General features: G+C 28.9%; 1 protein-coding gene across 1 annotated transcript; it reads right to left on the bottom strand.

Moving 5' to 3' along the window:
- Window positions 1-1,410: 1,410 nt before the first annotated feature.
- LOC135953316 (putative mediator of RNA polymerase II transcription subunit 29) lies at window positions 1,411-16,664 on the bottom strand. Its single transcript, XM_065503151.1, has 4 exons — window positions 15,613-16,664; window positions 2,039-2,623; window positions 1,771-1,965; window positions 1,411-1,719 (listed from the first exon to the last, which is right to left on the bottom strand). Exons 1-4 carry the CDS (start codon window positions 16,655-16,657, stop codon window positions 1,502-1,504), a joined length of 2,043 nt encoding a protein of 680 aa, XP_065359223.1. The 5' UTR covers window positions 16,658-16,664; the 3' UTR covers window positions 1,411-1,501.
- Window positions 16,665-22,701: the final 6,037 nt, after the last annotated feature.

The raw sequence follows: 22,701 nt of genomic DNA, 5'->3' as shown, positions 1-22,701 counted from the left end.
TAACTAACATACATGATTCATACATCAGTATATCCGCTATAGACCCGGTTCGGTTTCTATTAAAAATCGGCCCACAATAGGCTGAGATTTTTGATCTATTTATGGATTACTAAGTCATTAATATACACAATAAGTATATCTAATGATAGACATTTCAACGACGTATGTATATAACGCCATAGTAATTCGCACCTACAATGGGAAAAAATCGTGAAAAAATATTTTTAATCCGATTTTTTTTTACACCAAATTAATTTTTTTCCTGAAAATAAATTTTACACAATTAATTTTTTTTGTTTGAACAAAAAAAAATTTCATAAAATTCCGCACAGCCGAATATGTTTTTATAATAAAATTGTTTATAGAATAACGACAACGGTATTTTCCAATATGTCGATATCGGTATTTTAGAGGTAACGGTTAATCTAAATTTATATGTATATGATAATAAAAGTAAACATTTTACAATATATGATTCCTGATCTGAAAAGATATCATTATATAAAACGAAAATGTTTTTAAACGTTTGCCGTTACGTTTTAGAAAATGATCTTCTTACAAACTATATCCTTACTATATCTTATACGACAGTAGATGGATAGGTCCATAATTGATAGCTCCCATAAACGACCTTTTTCCGAACATCACTTTTATCTACATCAATTCTAGTGGTATCATAATAGAATTCAAGGCACATAACAATAATATAAAGTAAAACTGTATAATTTTGTAAGAATCGGTCAAAAATTTCCTATTGCTCCCGGTTTTATATGCCTACAACTCTTACACATATCGGTATTGATATAAAATATTGTATATAAGAATTGGTAAAGGCGAATATAACTTTGATATATTTAATTTATTTCATTAAATGGTCTTTTATTAAATCGTCAATAACAAAATAAAAGATATGTAAATTTTCTTAATACTCATACTACGTAATTAAAGTAATTGATTATATACAATGCAACAAATATTTAATATCTACAATATCAACAATTACACTAGATACTCGTGCATTTATATCTACTAAAAGACAGAATTGACATAATAAAACATATAAATATGTATGTAACATGCGGTACGTTATACATATGTATATAAGTATCTATATACATACAAAAGAACGTATCTACATATGTATCTATGAAAATATGTACATATATCAATTAAATGCAAGAGCACCTAAACTACAGTGCTAAATACAAACTACGTATATGCTAAGTAAATACATATAGTACATTTAGAATAGAATAGATAATAAAAAGGCAAGATACGACATGTGTACCCACTAGTAGTAAAGGTAACAAGAAAACAAATAAATATTTACTAAAACATTTTTTAAACAACAACAAAATGTCATATAATATATCACCGAAACTTTAGTTGGTTTTGTTTTTTTTGTAGGAAATCATCAAGAAAATTGACTTGTAAAAAAATATATGGTGATTTCCATACAAAAAATTATTTTCAACTAGGTTTACAAATCATTACATACACTTCACTTAATGACAATATTTTGTGTAAGACGTTTAACAAAATCCACATTAAAAACATTGGCCAACATGGTCAAAACTGATTTCTTGGGTGGCCGACAATGGCGTAGACCCGCTTCCTGGCAGCAGACATTGGGAAAACAATCCAAAGTAGAAGTACAGGCTTTTGGATGTAAATCAAAGATGGGCGGTGGAGGGGCTGTACATTCCAAATACTCTGATACTAAAAGGCAATAATTATTAAATTGAAAAATTGATATTTAATAATACATACAATAATTAAATGATCTTTGCACTGGTACTGGTACCGTATTCAATTCGGGCTGGGAAGTGCGACAATAACGTCTTCGGCCATCGGGACAGCAAACACGCGGCCAACAATCCATATCGTTTTCACATTCCTTAACTTCCCACCACAATTCGGCTAAAGGTCTGCTAGGACATTTGCGAGCTATAACTCCCAATATAGCTTTATTAGGACAAAATAAATAAAATAAATTATTTAATATTTCTCAAAATTAGCCTCTAACTAAAGAACTTACGTGCATGTGAGGTTTCCTCCAAAGGTTTCGGTATACCCGATACACAACTTTTTGCCCCAAAAATTTCACAACATATCTCCTCTCGATTCCATACCTTACAGTCCTCATCTATTTTGCAAATTTTTGGAAATAGTTGAAATCGTACCTCACTCTCACGTGGGCAATCGAAACGTTCCCTTAAATTACTCTCCTTGTCCACATTTCTTTTACCTTTTTCACCATCATCATCAGTTGTTTCACGCTTTGAACTTAATATATTAAATGTGGGCAAAGCTATGCGAAAAGGTCCATCATCCTTTTTCGGATTATTATTATTATTATTTGTGTGTTCTTTATTAATGAATTCTGGTTGTTTGGTGGTGGTTCTAGATGGAATAGTTTGTTTTGGTTTAACCAGACTTAGTTTCTCCTCCTTGGTTGTTACTTGAGCTGGAGGTTTATATTTTTTGGGCGGTTTCTTAGTTGTAGTCGATGTGGTTGTTGCTTGAATTTTAGGCGCGGGACTAGAGTTGGGATTTAAAAATTGCCAAAATTCCGGTGTGAATATATTAAAGTTGTTGGGCAATTGAAATGGTGGCCGTGATGCTGTAAGAATAGTAAAAATTATTAGATATTTTATTAAATATAAAAAGTTTAAAATATTTTATTTAAATAACAAATGTTATAAACAGCATTAAATTTAGCACAAATCACTGTTTGATTTATATTACCATAGACATTTGGTTAACTGTCTCCAAGTGCCACATAAAACCTATCCTGATGTCATTAAATCTCATAAATTTAATCTAATTCTAATAAATTTCTGAAGGTAAAGCTTAGGGTTCCTAATTTCCCACAGTATTTCCTTTTATTAAACAATTTAAGAGGCCCAAACGTCTGAATCAATCCTAAAAATATTTGTTTATGGGGAAACTCAAACTCATTTCTCTAATCTAAAAACAAGTAAGAAAGTATGGTCGGTCAATCCCGATCATATAATACCCTACACTAAGTAAAAGAGCAAAAACCTTTTAAAATTTCAATAATTTATATTTTTGAGTGATTTTCGGAAGTGGGCCTTATATGGGAGCTATAACCGATCACAATGAAATTAGGTCGTGTGATTTATGTCTATATTAAAGATAACTATGTTGAATTTTGTGTGTATACCAACATTTTTAAGCGATTTATATGGGAGCTATGACTAATTATGGACCGATCGTAACAAAATTTGGTGACATGAATTCTATATATGTATATAAAACTTATTTAGAGCGGAATTTGTGGAGATACATATACATATAAATTAAACATTTATAACCGGTAAAGTCCAATTTCGGAAGGACATTTGTATGGGGGCTAGGTGAAATAATGGACCGATTTCAGCCAGTTTCAATAGGCTTGGAAAAAATATAATATGTACCAAATTTGATCGAAATATCTTCAAAATTCCGACCTGCGGACATCGTTTAATCGACTCAGAAAGTGATTCTAAGTCGATCGGTATAATTTAAGGTGGGTGTTACACTAATATTTTTTGGGCGTTACAAACATCTGCACAAACGCATTATACCCTCCCCACTATGGTGGAGTAGGGTATAAAAAGAGCTTTAGTACTATTTGGAAATTCGGCCGTTAAGCTAGTGCAAATGGTTATAAAAGATATTTTGGTACCATTTTGTATCATATGTACATCTAAACAAGCATTGATTTTAATTTGTCTAGTTCTTTTTTGCATTGCTTAGGGGACCTGGTCCCCTCGGTATCAAAAATTATATTTTTTTTTTCCATTTAAAATAGTTTACGTAAAGTTAGCTTTTCAAAAAGTACAAATTCATTATACATCCCTTTAGAAATTTTTTAGATAACTTAAAAAGAATAAAAGTACTTTTTTCCCAAAAAAAATAGCGAAAAATCGCCTTTTTTAATTTTTTTTAAATTCAAATGCATGTAACTTTGCCCTCAGTCATGATTAATAACATCTGTTATTAATCCTATAAAAGAAAAATGGAGAAAATCGGGAAATACTTGGAACCGCGGTCATCAAAAAACTGGAGTAGGGTGGGTAAAAATGTTGAAAATTTATTTAATCAAATGCGAATATCGAAATATTTGGAACCGCGGTCATCAAACAACTAGAGTAGGGTGGATAAAAATGTTGAAAATTTATTTAATCAAATGCGAATATCGTAATTGAAAACACAAAAAATAACAAAAATGTGTTTTCAATTACGAAATTTATCTATTCAATAATTTTTGTATTTGAAATTCAACCAATAACGAAAATTGTGTATTCAATTGTCAAAATTATCAAATTCAAAACTCAAAATTCAATAGAAAACATCAGAAAATTTAGTTTTTGAGCACATGAATACTTGATTCAATTATAAAATAATTGAAACCAGTTCAATATGTGATATATATTTGAATTGAAACGGTTTAAGAAATAGTTTTTTCTGTGCATTCATTAATCTGTCCAGAAGTAGATTCCAAAAGTTGCTACGAAACAGATTTATTACCACTTCCTTCGATCGATCACACTGTGGAACGTTATAAAATATGAAGAATGTTCAAATTGGATCAAAGAGTTTAGGACTGGCTGACTGACCAAAACCAAAATTAATTTAGCATTTTTACGTCAGTCGCTACAATTATGTTTATATATGTTTTCACTCACTCAACTGATGAGTGCTGTAGTTTATTTTACGGTTTTAATGCTGCAGCAATATCTCTTAGTTTACAAAATTGTTTAAGAGAATTTAAAAAATTACTATTATTAGTACAAAATGTCTGCTTTAAACAAATTACTGCCCGAGGAGATTTATAAATCCATTGGAAATTAAATGAAATTACACATTATAAATTTAAATGGTAAATTTTAAATTAAATTAAAAATAATTAAATTTATGAATAAATTACAATCTAAACAAAAAGTTGAAAAAAAAACTGAAGTTTTGAGATCATAATTTTTAAAACAATAAAACAATTTTACACAATGTGTATTGTTTCATGATAGATAACATTATTATAATAAGTTTTTGGGAAATCTTAACACCAGATGGTGGAGTTTGTAGAGAAAATACACACATAATTATGCAATAATGCAATTACAACTATATACACACATCTAAATAAATAATTATTATACATATATATGTATCTGAGCTGTAAAAGAATGATTTATTTTCTCTTTGATTCATTCATGCAATGAACTGTAATTTTTAGAATGCATTAATTTTGCCGAAAATATGAATGGAATTCAAATTTTAATGAAATCATTCCAAAAATTAATTGAATTAAAATCTTAATGAATGTTATTGACTTTCATTGTAATTGATTCCGATACAAATGACAATAAATAAACTCCGATTCTTAAATAATCGCTAGTCGCAATAAAGCTACTCAATTGATTTGAAAAGACTTATAGGCAGCTTTTTAAATCTTCCAAGAGTTATTCGATAAAAAAGAAGACTATTTTTGTAATCTTAATTTTAATTCAAAAATTGTATGCACAAAATATTTATGTACAATTCCTTTTAATCGTCCATGAATTAATTCATTAAAATTTGAATTCAATTATTTTTTTAGATGAAACGAATTTATTCAATAATTTGAATTAATGAATAACTCATTCAATATTTAACTCAAGTTATATTTTGAAGAAACTGAATACATTCAATAATTTTTAATTCATGATGAATTCAATCATATTTGAATTCAACTCATTGTTTTGGTAAAATTAATGCATTCAAGAATTTTTAATTCATGATGAATTATTCATATTTGAATTCAATTCATATTTTTAGCAAATTATTTTATCCATGGTGAATTAAAAATCATATATAAATCATTCATTTACATCTCTGATATGTATAACTATTGTTTGTGTGTTTTTTTCTTAATTTTAAAACAATAGAATGCATAAACTTTAAATAATTTTGATGTTAGTGGACCAAATAAATTCACACCGTGGGTAGTGTTGGTAAATATGTAGTTTATTTAGCAAAAAGATGTTAAAAATGTACATACGTAACAAAATATATTCATTATTGGTTAGTATCTTTGGTATTGAGCAAGTCATAGTTCGTTTAACTTCATGCTTATAACTTTAAGTATTTGAATTTACAGTCGTACATTGTGCACTTGCAATTAAATGAATGTTCGGACAGACAGTCAACGAATTCATTAAAAGCACTTTTGTATAACAAAGTGCTAAATATTGTATGTAGTTACGTATCTGTTTATTTATTTGCTCGAATTTTTGCATGTAAGTGGATTTAATTAAAATGTATTTTGAAGCATGTGTGTATGTTTTATTAACTCAAAATTTTAAACATATGAAGTTCATGATCATCAGGTCCAAATGTGTTAATTATAAATGTGTGTATCGTCATGTTTAAATTTAGTATGAATTACAACAAATAAGGAAGTCGTGAATGACGTGACAAACTCTTGCACTTTTGACATGATTTTCATAAAAGTGAATGTGTGCTAAATATTTAAGCAAAAATGTATTTAAACATATTTAATAATTTAATTAAGTTTTAAGGGTTTTTTTATTGGTTGGCAATGAAAGTAATAGTGAATAAAAACACCCAGCAAAAACTTGTTAATGACTTGCAATTACTGAACATTTAATTTTTTAATGACTACTTCTTACATAGATATAGTTTGGTAATGTTCGAAAATTCAGAATTACATAGTTCATAACCAAATTCATTGAACATATGAATGATTTTATTTATGTTAGACGACATTTACATACATTTTGATTTAAAGTTATGTCTTTGTTTGTTTCTCTTTTAAAACTTTTACGAAAAGCCCCTTGCATTTGTACGATGCCTTTTTTCAATAATGTTTGGCTTTTTTATCATCTACAACCAATAAGAACAGAGCTTAAAGCAGGATATCAAAAAAAGCCACGAAAAGCAGAAATCTTGCCTTTTTGTCCGCCGCCACAATTTGCCAGTACAAAAAAACCCATGGCTTTAAGTCATGACTTAAAGTCAAATCTAATCCAAATTTATTTAATATTTTTCTTCTTTCAATTGTTTTTTAACTAAATATTAGAAATTAAATAAAGAATAATTTCTTAAAAGCAATTTGTAATAGATTTAATAATAACTTATTTGAAAGTGGGGTAACTTACACCACTTTTGCTCTATTACTTTGTTATATTATGCTCTGTGCAAAGATACATCTGCTTTTTAATATCAAAAGGTGGCTTACTCCACTTTATATTGATAGTTGGTAATGTAAGGAATGTATGTAGCATCAGAATAGCAACCAACAAAAATTGTAGGTTACACCACTTTTGCAATGATGGCATCATATCAACTTTACGATGTGTTACAAATGGAATGACAACATAAATTTTGTTGGTGTATAAATAGGTATTATTATTAAATATGGATTAAGAAAGATATCATGGAATGAAATACATAATAAATCTGCCAATACAACGTTCTTTTTTTTCGAATTTTGTACCAACGAATCGTCATATGCGGGAAGTTTTGCTTTACTTCTTTAATTTTAAAAAAACGTGCCGCTGCACAACACCCACTGAAAACTTTTGCGAACTGCAGGATTCATCCAAAAGCAGGGAAATTCTGTACCATACAAATTGAAGCCGAGAGACCTTGAAAGACGATTATGCATGTCCGAAATGATGCACCGAATCATTACTTGAGATGAAAAATGGATCCATTACAATAAGCCGAAGAAACATAAGAGATCGTACGTGAATCCTAGCCAACCAGCGGAATCGACAATATATCCTATCTATTATGAGCTGCCTGAAACCTGGCATCACAGGGAAACTGTATCGAACACACAACTGATTCGTTTAATGTAAGCATTTGCCGAAAAACGCCAAGAATAGTTGGCCAGACATGAATATGTCATTATGACAACGCTCGGCTTGATTATGCAATGCCTGTTAAATACTATTTTGAATGAGTGGTTGTGATGTTTTGCCTCTCCCGTCTTATAGTTCAGACCTTGCCTCCTCCGAATACAGAGTCTCAGAAATTGGCTCTTGGCCTCAAAAAATGAGCAGTTCTTTTGGCGCAGACCCATATGCTGCCAGAAAGATGGGGAGATGGCCAATACTTTGAATAAATTTATACTGTAAAAGTGATTCAAAGTAAAACCTAAAAATTTTTAAAACAAGCTTTTATTTAAATATTCTAAAAATCTTCGAATTAAATATGTAGAAATTACACTGAAAATACTTTAAAATTAATGAACAGTTTGAATTTTTTTTATAAATTGTTAAGTTCAGAGTAGGAAAATGTAAAAAATTGGCCTCAATTAATCTAAATTTTTTTTTAAGAATCCCCCCTTTAGAGATTATTTTAACATCATTTAAAAAATTTCGAACAAAAGTTCGAATTTTCGAACATAGTATTGCAATGTCATCCGGTTGATGCATGATCTATATTATTTTAATAGCTATAAAAAATGTCGAATGTAAGATCGCATATTGAATTTCCAATCATTATATTGCATTGTCCTCAGGTGTATGCATGAATGCCAAATTTCAGCCTATTCGGACTCGGAGAACCGGTTCACAATTCAGTTAGTTATGTTTTATTTGGTGTGTAATTATTTATTGTCGGTTGTCGGTTTTTATAAGCCAAATTATATAATTAAATCATTCGATTCGCAACAAATTTGCTCATCACAACGAATCTGAATCTAAGAAGAAAACATGTAAAGAAATGCTCTTATTGGATCCTCTGAGAAATTACAACGTTTATCGAAATGTAACTTGGAAACCAAATGTAATACTATTTTTTGTTGTTATTAAAACAAAGTGTTGACAATCTAAATAATATAAATTGTATATTTGTAATTATATACGCCTAAATGCAAAAAAGTCAAGGACAGGTTTATTTAAAAATTCTCGTTCTTGATGAACTTGAACTACTTTAATCATTTTATCTCCACCAATAGAGAATGCATGTACGCAAATGAATTAAAAATCGATACAATATTGAAAAAAATCACAATGGTACACTTACTACAACAAGTGTTCGTATTGTTTCATTATAATTAGCTTATAAATTTCATTATACAATGCTTATAAATTTAAATAGTTTTACCAAAAAATGTATATTTAAGACTATATGGTTCTATTTCGGATGGTGCTCGGTGAGAACGTGGAACGATCGTCACTATCTATATATATAAAAATTAATGTGTGTTTGTTTAATTATTTGATTATATGTGACTTATAGGAGACTGAAACAGTGTTCCGATCCTCTTGAAATTTTTACAGTATGTTCCTTAATATCTGGAAACTTCTCATAAAAATTATATAGTAATTATGAACTGGTAAACTATAATTGTGAATGCCGCAAAACTGAAAATAGGCGGAATTGTAAAAATGGGCGTGGCATTCCAAGTTATTTCCGAATATCTGCAGTGACAGTCTTCAAACTTTATACAGTGCATGAAGTTTAACAAAAATGGGATGGATCAGAACAGGAGGTATGGAACCTCCTATACAAAGTAAATAGTTATTTTCAAATATCTGGAGAACTACAGTATTGTATTAGTGGGCGTGGCACCTCCCATACAATTTAATCCTTAATTTCGAATATCTGAAGAACTGTAATCGTAAAAGAATTTAAACGTTGTACAAATTAATTTGTTATCACAGAGTTTGGCTGAAAATGGGCGGGATTTTATTAGTGGGCGTGGCACCTATTATACAAAGTAAATATTTATTTTTCAATATCTCAGGAACTATAATTGTGAAAGTCTTCAAACTTTATATGAATCAATTTCGAATCAGTGCATGAAGTTTAACAAAAAAAAATATGGGAGGAGTCGATACAGGGGCTGAGTCACCTCCTATACAAAGTAAACAGTAATTTCTAAATATCTTGAGATGATGATTTTATAAGAATGACCTGAAACTATATAATAATGATCTTATATTGTGATATTTTCTAAGCTGAAGCTTGTTTATTGGTTCAATGGAAAGATAAATATCGATTTTTTAGTGGTTACGCTTTTTTCGTCAAATGTTTCAACATTGTGAACGGACCTTTAGAATTGCCACATTACTTAGAAGCCGACGAATAATGACTTACGTATCTGTCATCTGATATGTATATAGCTTCTTATTTATTAACTTCTGTGAGTTTTTACCATCATTGAGGTAATTAATTCGTTAATTGTAACTAGTTTTAGTGATTTAAAAGTGATAACTTATTTAAAAGTGGTTGTGGCAAGTACGTGTCACAAATGACATCACCGTGTTAAAATAATTAGTTGAAATGGTACAGTATAAATAGTAAAGTATCAGAATATTAGCATTTTAACTCACTATTTGGTAATAAAAGTTTTTGCTGGGTACTTGTTGCACATTAAATCTACGTGTTACAAATGGTAGCTCAATGATAGTATAACCTCTATATAAGGTGATGTAATTAAAAAAACGTTAATATATATAGAGCGGGTATTTTGCCAAAAAAAAAAGAATAAAATATCAATAAATTTAAACATCAAATTTAAATGAACATTATTATGTATGAATTGAGGGTTATAAAGACCGTTTAATTGTTGGAGTGACTGTGCTTTAAGACGCACCTCCACCTGTTTGTTGGTAGATGCACTTTTACAAGCCATACAAAAAAAAACAACAGCAACAACAACAATAAAAGTTGTTTACCTTTAAAAATGGTTAAATCAAAAATTTAAGTGGTCATGAGTCGTTGTAAAATTCAAACTTGTGTTTTAATACTTATACAAATACAACATAAATGGTAAAGACACCAGCCAAAGCCAAGAGCATTTTGGCCAGAACAAATCTGTTATTTCAATGAATAAAAATCAAAATCTTATGAATTGAGCAAGAATACGATAAAGTGCACAACTACAGCCAGCTGTAAATATATATTCGCGCTTGAAAATAGTTTTAAACAAAATACCAAAACAAAAAAACAATGAAATTTTTAAAAATGTAAATGACATTGGCCTAACTTACAGGCAGTCATACCGGCTCTTACGTTTTTAAGATAATTATTATTATTATCATTACTTTTTCAATAAAAATACTAAATGCCTGTTTAAATTATGTCTAACTAAATTACAAATTACAAAACTTGAATGAATGGTGTTTATTTACACTATAACAACAAGTTGATTATTTAACACAACTTAATAATTACATACATATTTATATTTAATTTTATTTCGAATGTTTGTAATGTTTATAACGTACATTTAGTTAATAGAACGTAAAAAAAGTAATACACTTTCATGTAGGCCTCCTCATATTTTACCATTCTCTTTTTCATTTTGTTTTTATTATTTAGTTTTTATTGTTTTTTTTTCGAAATAGTGCAAAAACTGCTTTTGAAAATGAAAAATGATAAATAATGGATGGTAATTTTTGTTTTGGAACTTTGATTTATTTTCATTTTTGTAGAAATTGTATGGTTTCACACTAATAATATGCGGAAAGAATGATTTAGAAAATGGTATTCTGTTTTTTTTTTTGCACAGCATAGATTATGTAATCCAGTATTCCATATCATGAAACTTGGGTATCGACTTTTAATACATATTAAGTAAGTAATCTCTTTAATCTCATTAAAGATGTCAAACAGACAGAACTACTTTTGGTAATTTGAAATTTTAGGTTTCATTAAGAATATCGAATAGAATACAAACAAGTATGAGAACTATGTATATTCGGCTGTGCCCATAAGATTGTAGGTACCATTCATTCACCATATTTTTTAAATAATTTTTTTTTCTGAAACAATTGATTAATAAAGAAGTAAGAGAGCTATATTCGGCTGTGCCGAATCTTATATACCCTATTTTTAAATATTTTTAGTTTATTTTGTTTATTTTAATTTTTTGTAAAAACATTTTTTTGAATTGGTATTTAAATTTATTTTTTTAAATTTAAAAAAAAAAATTTTTTGTCTATATTAATGACTTAGTAATCCAGATATAGGTCAAAAATCGATGTTGTCCTGGTTTTTTCCTCATATCTCAGCCAGTTGTGGACCGATTTCGCTGATTTGAAATAGGAAACTTCTCGAAAGCATGTCTGACAGAATTATTGAAGATTTGGATCCTGAAGATATCTGGGTCTTCAGAAAATTGATTTCAACAGACAGACGGACATGGCTTAATCGACTCCGCTATCTTTAAGAATCCAGAATATTTATACATTATAGGGTCGAAAAATTATATTCATGGCTATTCCTGTTCTCACTTTCACCATTCACCCTATTTTTGAAAGCATAATTACAACAATATAATATAAAATAAAATTTCGAAAATTGTATAATTAAGGTTAAACAAATTCCGTGTAAACATTTCTAATAAGAAATTCTGAGAAAATTAGATACCATTGTTGTAATTGTGCTTTCAAATATAAGGTGAATGGTGAAAGTGAGAACAGGAATAACCCTGATTGTTTAAATTACAAACCCTTTTATACCCTTCTCACGAAGGTGAAGGGCACACAGAGAATACAGATTCGTGATAGCAACCGAATTTGTTGCCAATCGAATGATTCGGTTGTACACATAGAATTTTTCGATTCTATCAACAGATAGACAGTTGACAAAGAAGAATTTCGATTAAAGCAACCAAACTTTTGTTACCCCTTTTAAAATTCTATAGCCACAACTGTAAAATTCGGTCACTAAGGTAGAATCATTCGATTGGCAACAAATTCGGTTGCTATCACGAATCTGTTTTCTCTGTGTATAAGAAAATATGTATATAAATTAAATGAAAACATTTTTGGTAAAATAACTCGGGTTAAAAAATATTTTACCCGATTTGGACCTATTGTAGGTTCGAAAGGTCAAAAATGAACGTAGTCGTGGTTACCTCAGCCATTTGTAGGCAGATTTTATAAGAAATCGAAGTTTATAAGAAGTTTGTTCGAGTAAAAGTGATTTTCGGTCGATTATAGACCATCAAAATTTGGTGGTGACATTGTTACGTATATAAGACATATTTGCGTAAATTTTATATAAACAACGACATATTTAAGACATTTATCAGTTTTCTAAAAATCAGTTTTTTAATTACTCCAGTATGGGGTAAATTTAAAAAAAATAGAATTTATTCATAAAATTAAAAAAAAAAATTGAATATTTTTGGACATGCATGAAAATTGCTGATGATACCTTAAAAAATAACCTTTTTATGCTTTAACGCACAGTGGTTTAGAAACTTTTTTTTTTGGAAATAATTCGGTATCTCGGGAACTATTGGAGATATTATTACAAAATTTCACATGGTTAGACCTGAGGTGTTTTTGAGTTGAATTACATTTGTTCAGCTTCCTAGGGGTAATACGGGCCAGTTTGTGCCCCCTCAAAGTTGGTCACCTCGGGTCTCAAAATTTTTAAAAAAATCCCCAAAAATTCGAATGATCCGAATGAGCTGAAATTTAAAATATAAATAGTCCTTGAGAAGATCTACAAAAAATACGCTTACATGTGTAGGTTATCTCCTTCAGTTGAAGAGATATTTAGGTTTATTTATTTATTTTTTTTTAATTTTGCTCGATTTTTGTTTGTTTTTTAGATATTTAATAATAATATCTCCAATAGTTCCCGAGATACCGAATTATTTCCAAAAAAAAAGTTTTTAAACCACTGTGTAACGGCAAGAAAACAAGTTTAATAAATGTTCTCCTCAAGAAAGCAAACTAAACTTTCATTTTAGTTGGGAATATTAACATCATATTTTTCCTGCATACAAATGGGGCCATCCTAATGTACTTACATCGTTAAATGCATAGAGAATTATATATAGAGACGAGACACTCTGTATTGTCAAACAAAAATACAACAAATCTTATGTCTGATACAACATTGACTGACATGTATTTTGTTTTTGGAAGAGTTAGGTTTTGACAATTACATCTACCCTATGGTTAGATGTATAAAATGTTTCAGTTGAGCTTAACTTTTTGAAACGAAATATGTATTTGAAACTGGTCAATTTCTGTGAAAAATACTTGGAAAAGATTTGAAACTTAAATATCGTTACCTTAATATAGAAAGGCCCTAACTCGTGTTTTTTTATGTAAGCCCAGATTTTCGTTTATTTTGATAAAAGGTCCGCTCATATATAATAATTAGCCAAAATAAATATCGACTTAAAAACTGCTATTTTCGGATTTGACATTTTCGATTTTAATGAATTTTACCACACATTACGGTTCCAAGGGTTCCTCAAATCTATGACTATTTCATCGGAGAACCTTTCCATTTCAAAAATATTTTTATATGAATTTATATGAAAATAACGTTATTATTTATAACACCATTTTTATGCACGGATATAGTAAAGAGTTTAGGTGTCCTCATACAATTTTCTTTTTGAATTTTTAACACTGCGATCTTTGATATTTTTTTACATTGAAATATATACTTTGAAATTTGACCTTTAACCTTTTGGAAGTACACAATTTTATTCACGCCATTTTAAGGACAATATATTTGCCTTTAAAATGGAATCAAAAATTATGTTGGACTTGATTAGCTTCGAAGTTATGAGCAATTATGTGTATATAATTTTAGAAAATTTTAACAAATTTTTCAATTTTCAAATCGCGATATTTTTGAAATCGTAAGGCTCTCCTATGAAAAAGTCACTGATATGAGGAACATATTGAATAGTGAATGGTATGAAAAGCTAGAAATCGATTTTCGACTTTTCAATCAACCATTTTCATTTCGATTTTTACAGTCGATTAATCGAACCCAATAATCGATTTTTTAATAATCGACCTGCATTTTTGGGAACTATAGCAAATGACCCATATTACGGATTAAAATCATATTGTGGAAGAATATTATAACTCCTTTATGTTGAGGTGCTCATTTTATAAACCGTATCGGCAAACATTTGACAACAATTTTATGGAAACAATTTCGTAGCACTTTTTATAAAAATTCCTTAAGTTTTAAAAAAATTTCGCATTAAAAAATGAGGTCCTCCGTGAATATTTTCCGATGTCAGCTGAAGATTAACATATTGCAAATTTTAATGAAAGCAAAAAACGTAGGCAATACTAAAAATTCCGGAATTTTATATCTATTTCGATTAATCGTTATCAATAATCGATTTCAGCATAAAAATCGGAGTATATAATCGATCACGAAATAATCGTTTTTAGACCCTGAAAATCGATTTTCGACCATAATCGAAATCGATTTACCATTCACTAATATTGAATATATTAAGTATGTGGTAAATTTCATTAAAATCGGAGATGGTAAATCCGACTGCTGTCCGCTTTGACATGGATCTTCCCATAGGGAAACATAGAGGCGAGAAGTAATTTTTAAAAACCTAAGTCTGTTGTCAAAAAACCTAACTCTTCCAAGTTGTAAAAACAAAATACGTGTTAGTCAATGTATTTTGTTGTTGTATCAGAAATATGAAATATATAATACTCTTTGCCCTAAGATTTAATTTGAATGCTACATAATAATATACATAACTCCGATGATATAGGGTACAATTCTAGCACTTACAAACTAAGTAAAATCTATGAATGAAATGCAAATACATAAATGTAAGCAAAAACAACTTACTAGTTGTTGATGTAGATGGTGGTGAGATGACAGTGATTGTTGTTGATGCAGTTGATGTTGATGTAAACTTTCGAATATGTAAACGATTACTCGTAATATTACTACTGACACTTTGATTCTCTGTTACATTACCTCTTTTTCTATTTGAACTAGTTTCAGTTTTTGTTTGTAGTCCACTAGTAGTAGCAACATCATTGGTAGAAGCTAACAACAATGGTTGTGACTTACTACTAATAATGTTATTGTTTTTGTTGTTGTTTTGGTTGCCACGATGATGACTCACAATAGTTGAGTTGGTCGTTGAATGATGAGTATGAACATTTGCATTACGTGATGATAAAGGGGGCTGGTTATTATTTATAGACGGTGGTATAGTACGTGAAGTTGTTGTCGTTGTTGTTGGCTTACGTTGACGTCTATTATTGTGTGTTGCTGTTGTGGTTTTTATTTTGGCAATATTTGTGTTGGTTTGATTATTTAAATTGGAATATTGTGTGGGTTGCAGCTGCTGCAGTTGTTGTTGTTGAGTTTGTGTGAGAGTATTTGAAGAACGTGATCGATTTGAAATTGCATTTCGTTGTTGACCCACTGTTGGGGTTATTGGCTTATTAAATAATTCACGACTTTTGTGGACGATTGGTATATCATGTTGCACAACCAATTGATTTTGTTGAGATCCACCACCACTATCATAACGTCTGGGAATTTGTGCATTTACTCGATTTGTTGGCAATTCTATACGTTCTACTCTGGAACGTGGCCGATTTGGGGAAACGTGTTTATTTCCCGTTTGCAAGGCTTCATTGACATTGTTTTTATTTTTGTCTAAGGTAGGAGCGGTGGGGAGAAAAAGCATTTCCTCATTTGGTATTTTTTTAGTTGTCTTATCACCATATTTTAATGATCTTGAAGGAGCAGCAGCAACTTGTTGTAAATTCACTTCCGCTTGTTTTTGTTTAGCTGCCTCTGTGGATGTTGCATAAGTTGTTACAACTAAGATGATGGTACATGTTGCTGGCAAAAACCAACTTTTATATAGTTTCATAGTTTTTTTTATGTGTACATGAATCTGTTATTAATTGAAATTTAAAATTATTTATATTATAGATTTTGATTTGATCCCCTCTATTAATACATGTAAATAAATTTATTAATTTGTTTAATGTTACGTTTTAATTAAAACAGTTTAAAACAATTCATACAAAATTTAATACACATTTCAGAGTTTAAAAATGATTCAGTCTTGTTACAAAGTTTGAAATATGTCAAATAAAAATGTACCAAAAAATCTTAGGAAATTATTATTAGGTAACTCGGATCTTAAGCAAATATGAAGTAGAAAATTCCATCCTTTATGAAAAACTATAGGAATCTCTAAAATTATATAAATTTTTTGATTTTAATTCAAAATTATGCAACGAATGGACTTTGAAAGACGTATGAAATGGTTCGAACGAATGACCAGGTTCAGACATAACCGGTTTTCTTCTAAAAAGGCTATTTCAATGCCGTATCTATATGTATTCTCGTGATTTTGTAATTTTTGGGAAAATTTTCAAGTTTTTTTAAAACAGAATTATTTATTGGTTGTATGACCTAAAAATATGGAATTTACAAAAGATTTCGTATCTTTTGAATGCGATTTTTGTTTTTAATAACTTATATGTCATTTTGAAGGGTACAATCTGTCATTTATTCTCACTTAGTTATTAACCCTCCGTTACTCGCAACTGATCTGGTTGATACAGGCAAACATTTTTTTATTGTAAATTTTTTTTAACACCCTAAATTTTAAGCTATTTTTTGATAAAATAATATTTTTACTACAATTTTTTTGTATTACTCTTTTAAATACATTGCATTTAATATTGTTTTTATGTTTTCGAAATAAAAAGTGAAGAGATTATTATTGAAACGCGCCTTTTTTTATTGATATCAATTTGATACATTGTGACTAGTCTCGATTGAAAATGATTGCGACTAACGGAGGGTTAAACATTATAGTGTAAGCAACTTACCCCCATTTTCTCAATATCTGGTTATCGTTTTTCGCAATGATAAACCTCCAATTAACATTTTTTTTGTATGAGAACTGTCAGTTTATCGTCACAATAAAAAAAATAACCAGATATTGAGAAAATGGGGGTAAGTCTTTTTTTGCTTCGAAAATGTCGAATTCTGTGCCAACAAAGCGTCATATGCGGAAAGTTTTGCTTTACTTCTTTAATTTGAAAAAAAAGTGCCGCTGAAGCACACCGATTGCTCACCAAAGCTTATGGTGAATATGTTCCATTTGTTTAGAAGTGGTGAAATATCGCTCAGGCCAACCTAGAATTGGAGTAATTACTCCGGAACCGTAATATTCCATCGTGACAAAGCTAGGCCATGTTGCAATAACTTTTAAAAACTTTTTAGAATGAAGTGGTTGGGATGTTTTGCCTCACCTCAGTCCAGACCTTGCCCCGTCTGAATACTATTTGTTTCGATCGATGCAGAAGGCTCTCTCTGGAATACGCTTCACTTCAGAACAAAGTATCCGAAATTGGCTTGATTCGTTCTTGGCCTCAAAAGATGAGCAGTTCTTTTGGCTCTCAATCCATATGTTGCCAGAAAGATGGGAATATCTCATAGCTTACAATGGCCAATACTTTAAATAAATTTATATTGAACAAATGTTTCAAAATAAAAGCTTAAAATTTGAAAAAATCTTGCATTTTTAAGTCATACACCCAATAATGTACATAATTAGTTTAAATTAATACGTTATAAACCTCATACAAATTCACCGAAACGTTTTTTCCGCTTTTCGAAATTCTGTCTAGTTCGAATTTTATTTGAATTTTTGGAAACATATTTCCTCTGCGATCTGATGTTAGCTATATGTTCATGGCTATATGTTCATTTGTTTGGGGATCCCCCCTAATGTACGTACATATCTAATTGGTAGTAGAAACACTACTTTGGCGCTTAACAAATTATATGCATTGAAAATGAAATCATGGGATTCTAAACAAAATATTACTATTATTTTGTTCAGCTCTGTCTGTTAAACACCTCAATATTTTTTTTAAAAATAGTAAAATGTATGTTATTTTTTAAATTATTATTTTTTTCCCAAAACTTTATTGTCATAAAAACACTTGTTAATTTTGATAACTTTAATATGTTAAAAAATGATTACTATAAACACAAGTTTTGTATTTAAAAAGTTTCTTTGTAGGTCAGTTTGACCTTAGAGCTATTGATCAAACATTAAAAATGTGTAGTATCTTTTATCTCGCTTTTTATTTATTTATTTATTTAACATTCGATGTTTTTATTATTATACTCGTAAATACATTTATTTTTGGAAACGATCTACAAGTTTGTTGATCTCTTTTAACACTTTTATGGTAAAATTTGTTATAATTAATAAGACTTGAAATAAAAACAGTGAACAGTAGTCGTTGATCTAGTTAATATTTATATGTATGTATTATTAGATTTGTTTATTTTTATTTTGCACTATAATACGAGTCCACATTTGCATTCGCAACAACAACTAAACATTCACCTGTTTGTTGATTTTCTATTAAACGGAGTGCGCGTGCTCAACCGTCGAAGTTACACTGTTGACTGTTATTTGATTTCAACTCCAAACAGCTCACTTTAAATTGTGCAGATTCGCAGTTTGGCCATAATAAGTTTTAAAATGCCATTCTGTGTAGTATGCATTCAACAAAACCCAAACCACCAACCGTTTGCTCATAAGTATTTAGCCATCGAAATTCTCTTCGTCTCTCGATGTTGTACTACTTATACTCTATTGAAGTTTAAAGTGCAAACTTTTTAAAATACTCAAGCCCATTTACGAGCAATAGTCATAGTTGAAATAAACCTGCTTTTTTAAGGTGTCTTCAATCCACTACTAAATTGTTAATAGTGGCTTAAGCATTGGACTTTATGATAATGTACTTACTAACTTATTTACTCACTTACATATTTATAGCAAGTACATTAGACCTGTCTATACCTTTAAACAAAATCGCATTGGATTTGGTCTAATAATTGATGAACAATTTGGCACAAATGAGAATATTTTTTATACAATATAAACACATATTTTCCCCCTTATTCATATTCATCAACTTAAAAATTTATAAAAGGTTTATAAAACAAATTTTGTATGGAAATTTTGATAAATTTAAAAATTGATAATGAAAAGGCCTTCATCTTTCCAGATGTATTAATTTATGTAGATTATAAAATGGTTCAAATTTCAGCAAATCTTATTTAAATAGGAACATTTTAGCATAAAAGTAGTACCCAAAGTATAACAAGTAGTCCAACTCTTTGACAGCAGTACCTAACTCTAAACATGTGTTAGTGAAAAGTACCTAACTCTAAACATGTGTTAGTAACAAAAATGTACATGTGTTGGTGCCTTTTCAATTTTCACCAGACCTACAGAGTTCTATAAAATTGTGTAAAGTTTCAATTTGTTTGATTTTCAATACCAAAAATTGAAACTCTGTTCTATAATTGAAATTCTACCATAAATAAAATTAAGTGTCAAAAATTAAAAAAAAATATTTTTTTTTCATTTGTTCAAAATAAACGCTTTTTGGAAATAAATGTGTGCTGCAAATGTTTAAAAAATTAACAAAATATTGTGTAAAAGTGTAATAACGTGGGTCGGCCTTCATTTATCCGGAAAATAGTAGTTAAAATTTCAAGTATTTTGATGTGTTTAATTCTCTCACAAGGGTGTTGAATTCACACGCTACACGTATATGTGAGAGAGTAATTTTAAAAAATTGAGAGTTGGACTACTTGGTATACTTTGGTAGTACCCAAAGTATAACAAGTAGTCCAACTCTTTGACAGCAGTACCTAACTCTAAACATGTGTTAGTGAAAAGTACCTAACTCTAAACATGTGTTAGTAACAAAAATGTACATGTGTTGGTGCCTTTTCAATTTTCACCAGACCTACAGAGTTCTATAAAATTGTGTAAAGTTTCAATTTGTTTGATTTTCAATACCAAAAATTGAAACTCTGTTCTATAATTGAAATTCTACCATAAATAAAATTAAGTGTCAAAAATTAAAAAAAAATATTTTTTTTTCATTTGTTCAAAATAAACGCTTTTTGGAAATAAATGTGTGCTGCAAATGTTTAAAAAATTAACAAAATATTGTGTAAAAGTGTAATAACGTGGGTCGGCCTTCATTTATCCGGAAAATAGTAGTTAAAATTTCAAGTATTTTGATGTGTTTAATTCTCTCACAAGGGTGTTGAATTCACACGCTACACGTATATGTGAGAGAGTAATTTTAAAAAATTGAGAGTTGGACTACTTGGTATACTTTGGTAGTACCCTTTAACAAATTTTATAGCTTTTATTAGATTTTCTCCAATATTACAATATTTAATTGATTTTCAGCATGAGTTCCCATTATAGGAATCACAATTTTGCTTTAATTATTTTTAGATACTAAAGAACAAAGTAACACCTGTATTTTTAAGGGCAGGTCTAATGTACAAACATACATATGACTTAATTTTAGTTTTTTTTAATAGTATATATTAAAATTCTTCTTTTATGTTGTTAAAAATACATTAAAATATATGTTACTTTTTAGTACACAATTTATTTAGTAACTTTTGGCGGTAATGTATGTGGTTTTTATTTATTTCATACTTATTAGCATAATTTTCATTAAAAAAAATATGAAATAAAGTTTCACATATTCTTCAATATTTGTCAATTAAAGCAATATGAAATTGTCATATGCATCCTAAATTTTCAAAAACACCTAGCAAAAGAATTGTTTTTAAAAAACTAAGGGCTTTATTTTTTTAAAACGAAACCATGACACAACAATATAACGTACACTCAGTAGAAAATAAATTCTTGTAACGTCAAACAAAAGAAAATATAAAAAAAATTAAAAAAAAAAACAAAATCAAAGTTTGACGTTATAGGGCTAAATATTGAAAACTCTCCCTAGTGACCTTCTACAATTATTGTATCATGAAACGAAACGATAAATGTTCAAGTTTTTAAACCTTTTCCCAGTATTCTTTATACTTTTGGAAAGTATTCGATTTATAAAATGAACTACATATAAACAATTTCTTTTATTAAATTTAATAAAAAGAAATAATTTAATGAAATTCACAATTTTAAATTTATAAAAGGTTTATAAAACAACATTTCCATACAACATTTCCATACAACATTTCTTTTATAAATCTTTATAACACATTTATACTTAACACGAAATCTGGGGCCGAATTACCGCACTCGTGATCGAATAAACTATCGTATCGAAAAATAATGTCGATATCGTAATTATAACAAAATGTACTACATTTCATGCTCGATACCGAATGCCGTAATCTCAAATGACAAAATTACGATCGATTTTACTCGATATCGAATGCGGTAATTCGGCCTCTGGTTCGAAAGACTTAAAAAAAATATATGTACATATCGTCACCTAAAATGCAAAATAACGTAACTTTTCATAAGTTTATAGGAGAAGCAAAAAACGATATAAAATGAAAACTACTTGAGATATTGAAACAAAATTTTCAAATCTGAATTATAATGACCTAGAAATACATTTTATAAAAAAAAACTAATTTTTTTAAAGCACACTTTAAGATATGTGGCTTACGTTTTTTTGAATTGTTATTATGAAAAAATAAAAACTTAAATAAAAAAAAAATTTTATTTTAAATAAAAGCTGTTGATATATACATTTTTAAATTTTTTATGTTTTATTTATTTTAATTACTAACAACTACTTTTTTAAACTAATCTTAAATTTTCATTAAGACTGCAAAAAATATTTAATTGAAACAAATGTATTAAAAAAAAAATTAGGATATTACCTAAAATAAGGTAAAAACAATTTATTAATTAATTACTCAAAGCGTATATTATTTGCGTTATTTTGTTTAAGAAAATCACGTACTTGATGATAATTTAGTTTCAATTTTGGTTATAACTTGCTTAATTTTGATAGTAAAAGTTTAAAATTTTGTACACACATGTAATATGATGTAGTGTATCGTAATCAATAATAAAATCAATTTCGG

The sequence above is a fragment of the Calliphora vicina genome, chromosome 1, assembly GCF_958450345.1.
Source record: "Calliphora vicina chromosome 1, idCalVici1.1, whole genome shotgun sequence".
NCBI classification, from domain to species: Eukaryota; Metazoa; Arthropoda; class Insecta; order Diptera; family Calliphoridae; genus Calliphora; species Calliphora vicina.
Note: the sequence above shows the minus strand (reverse complement) of the source record. Positions and strands in the feature narration are given on the sequence as shown.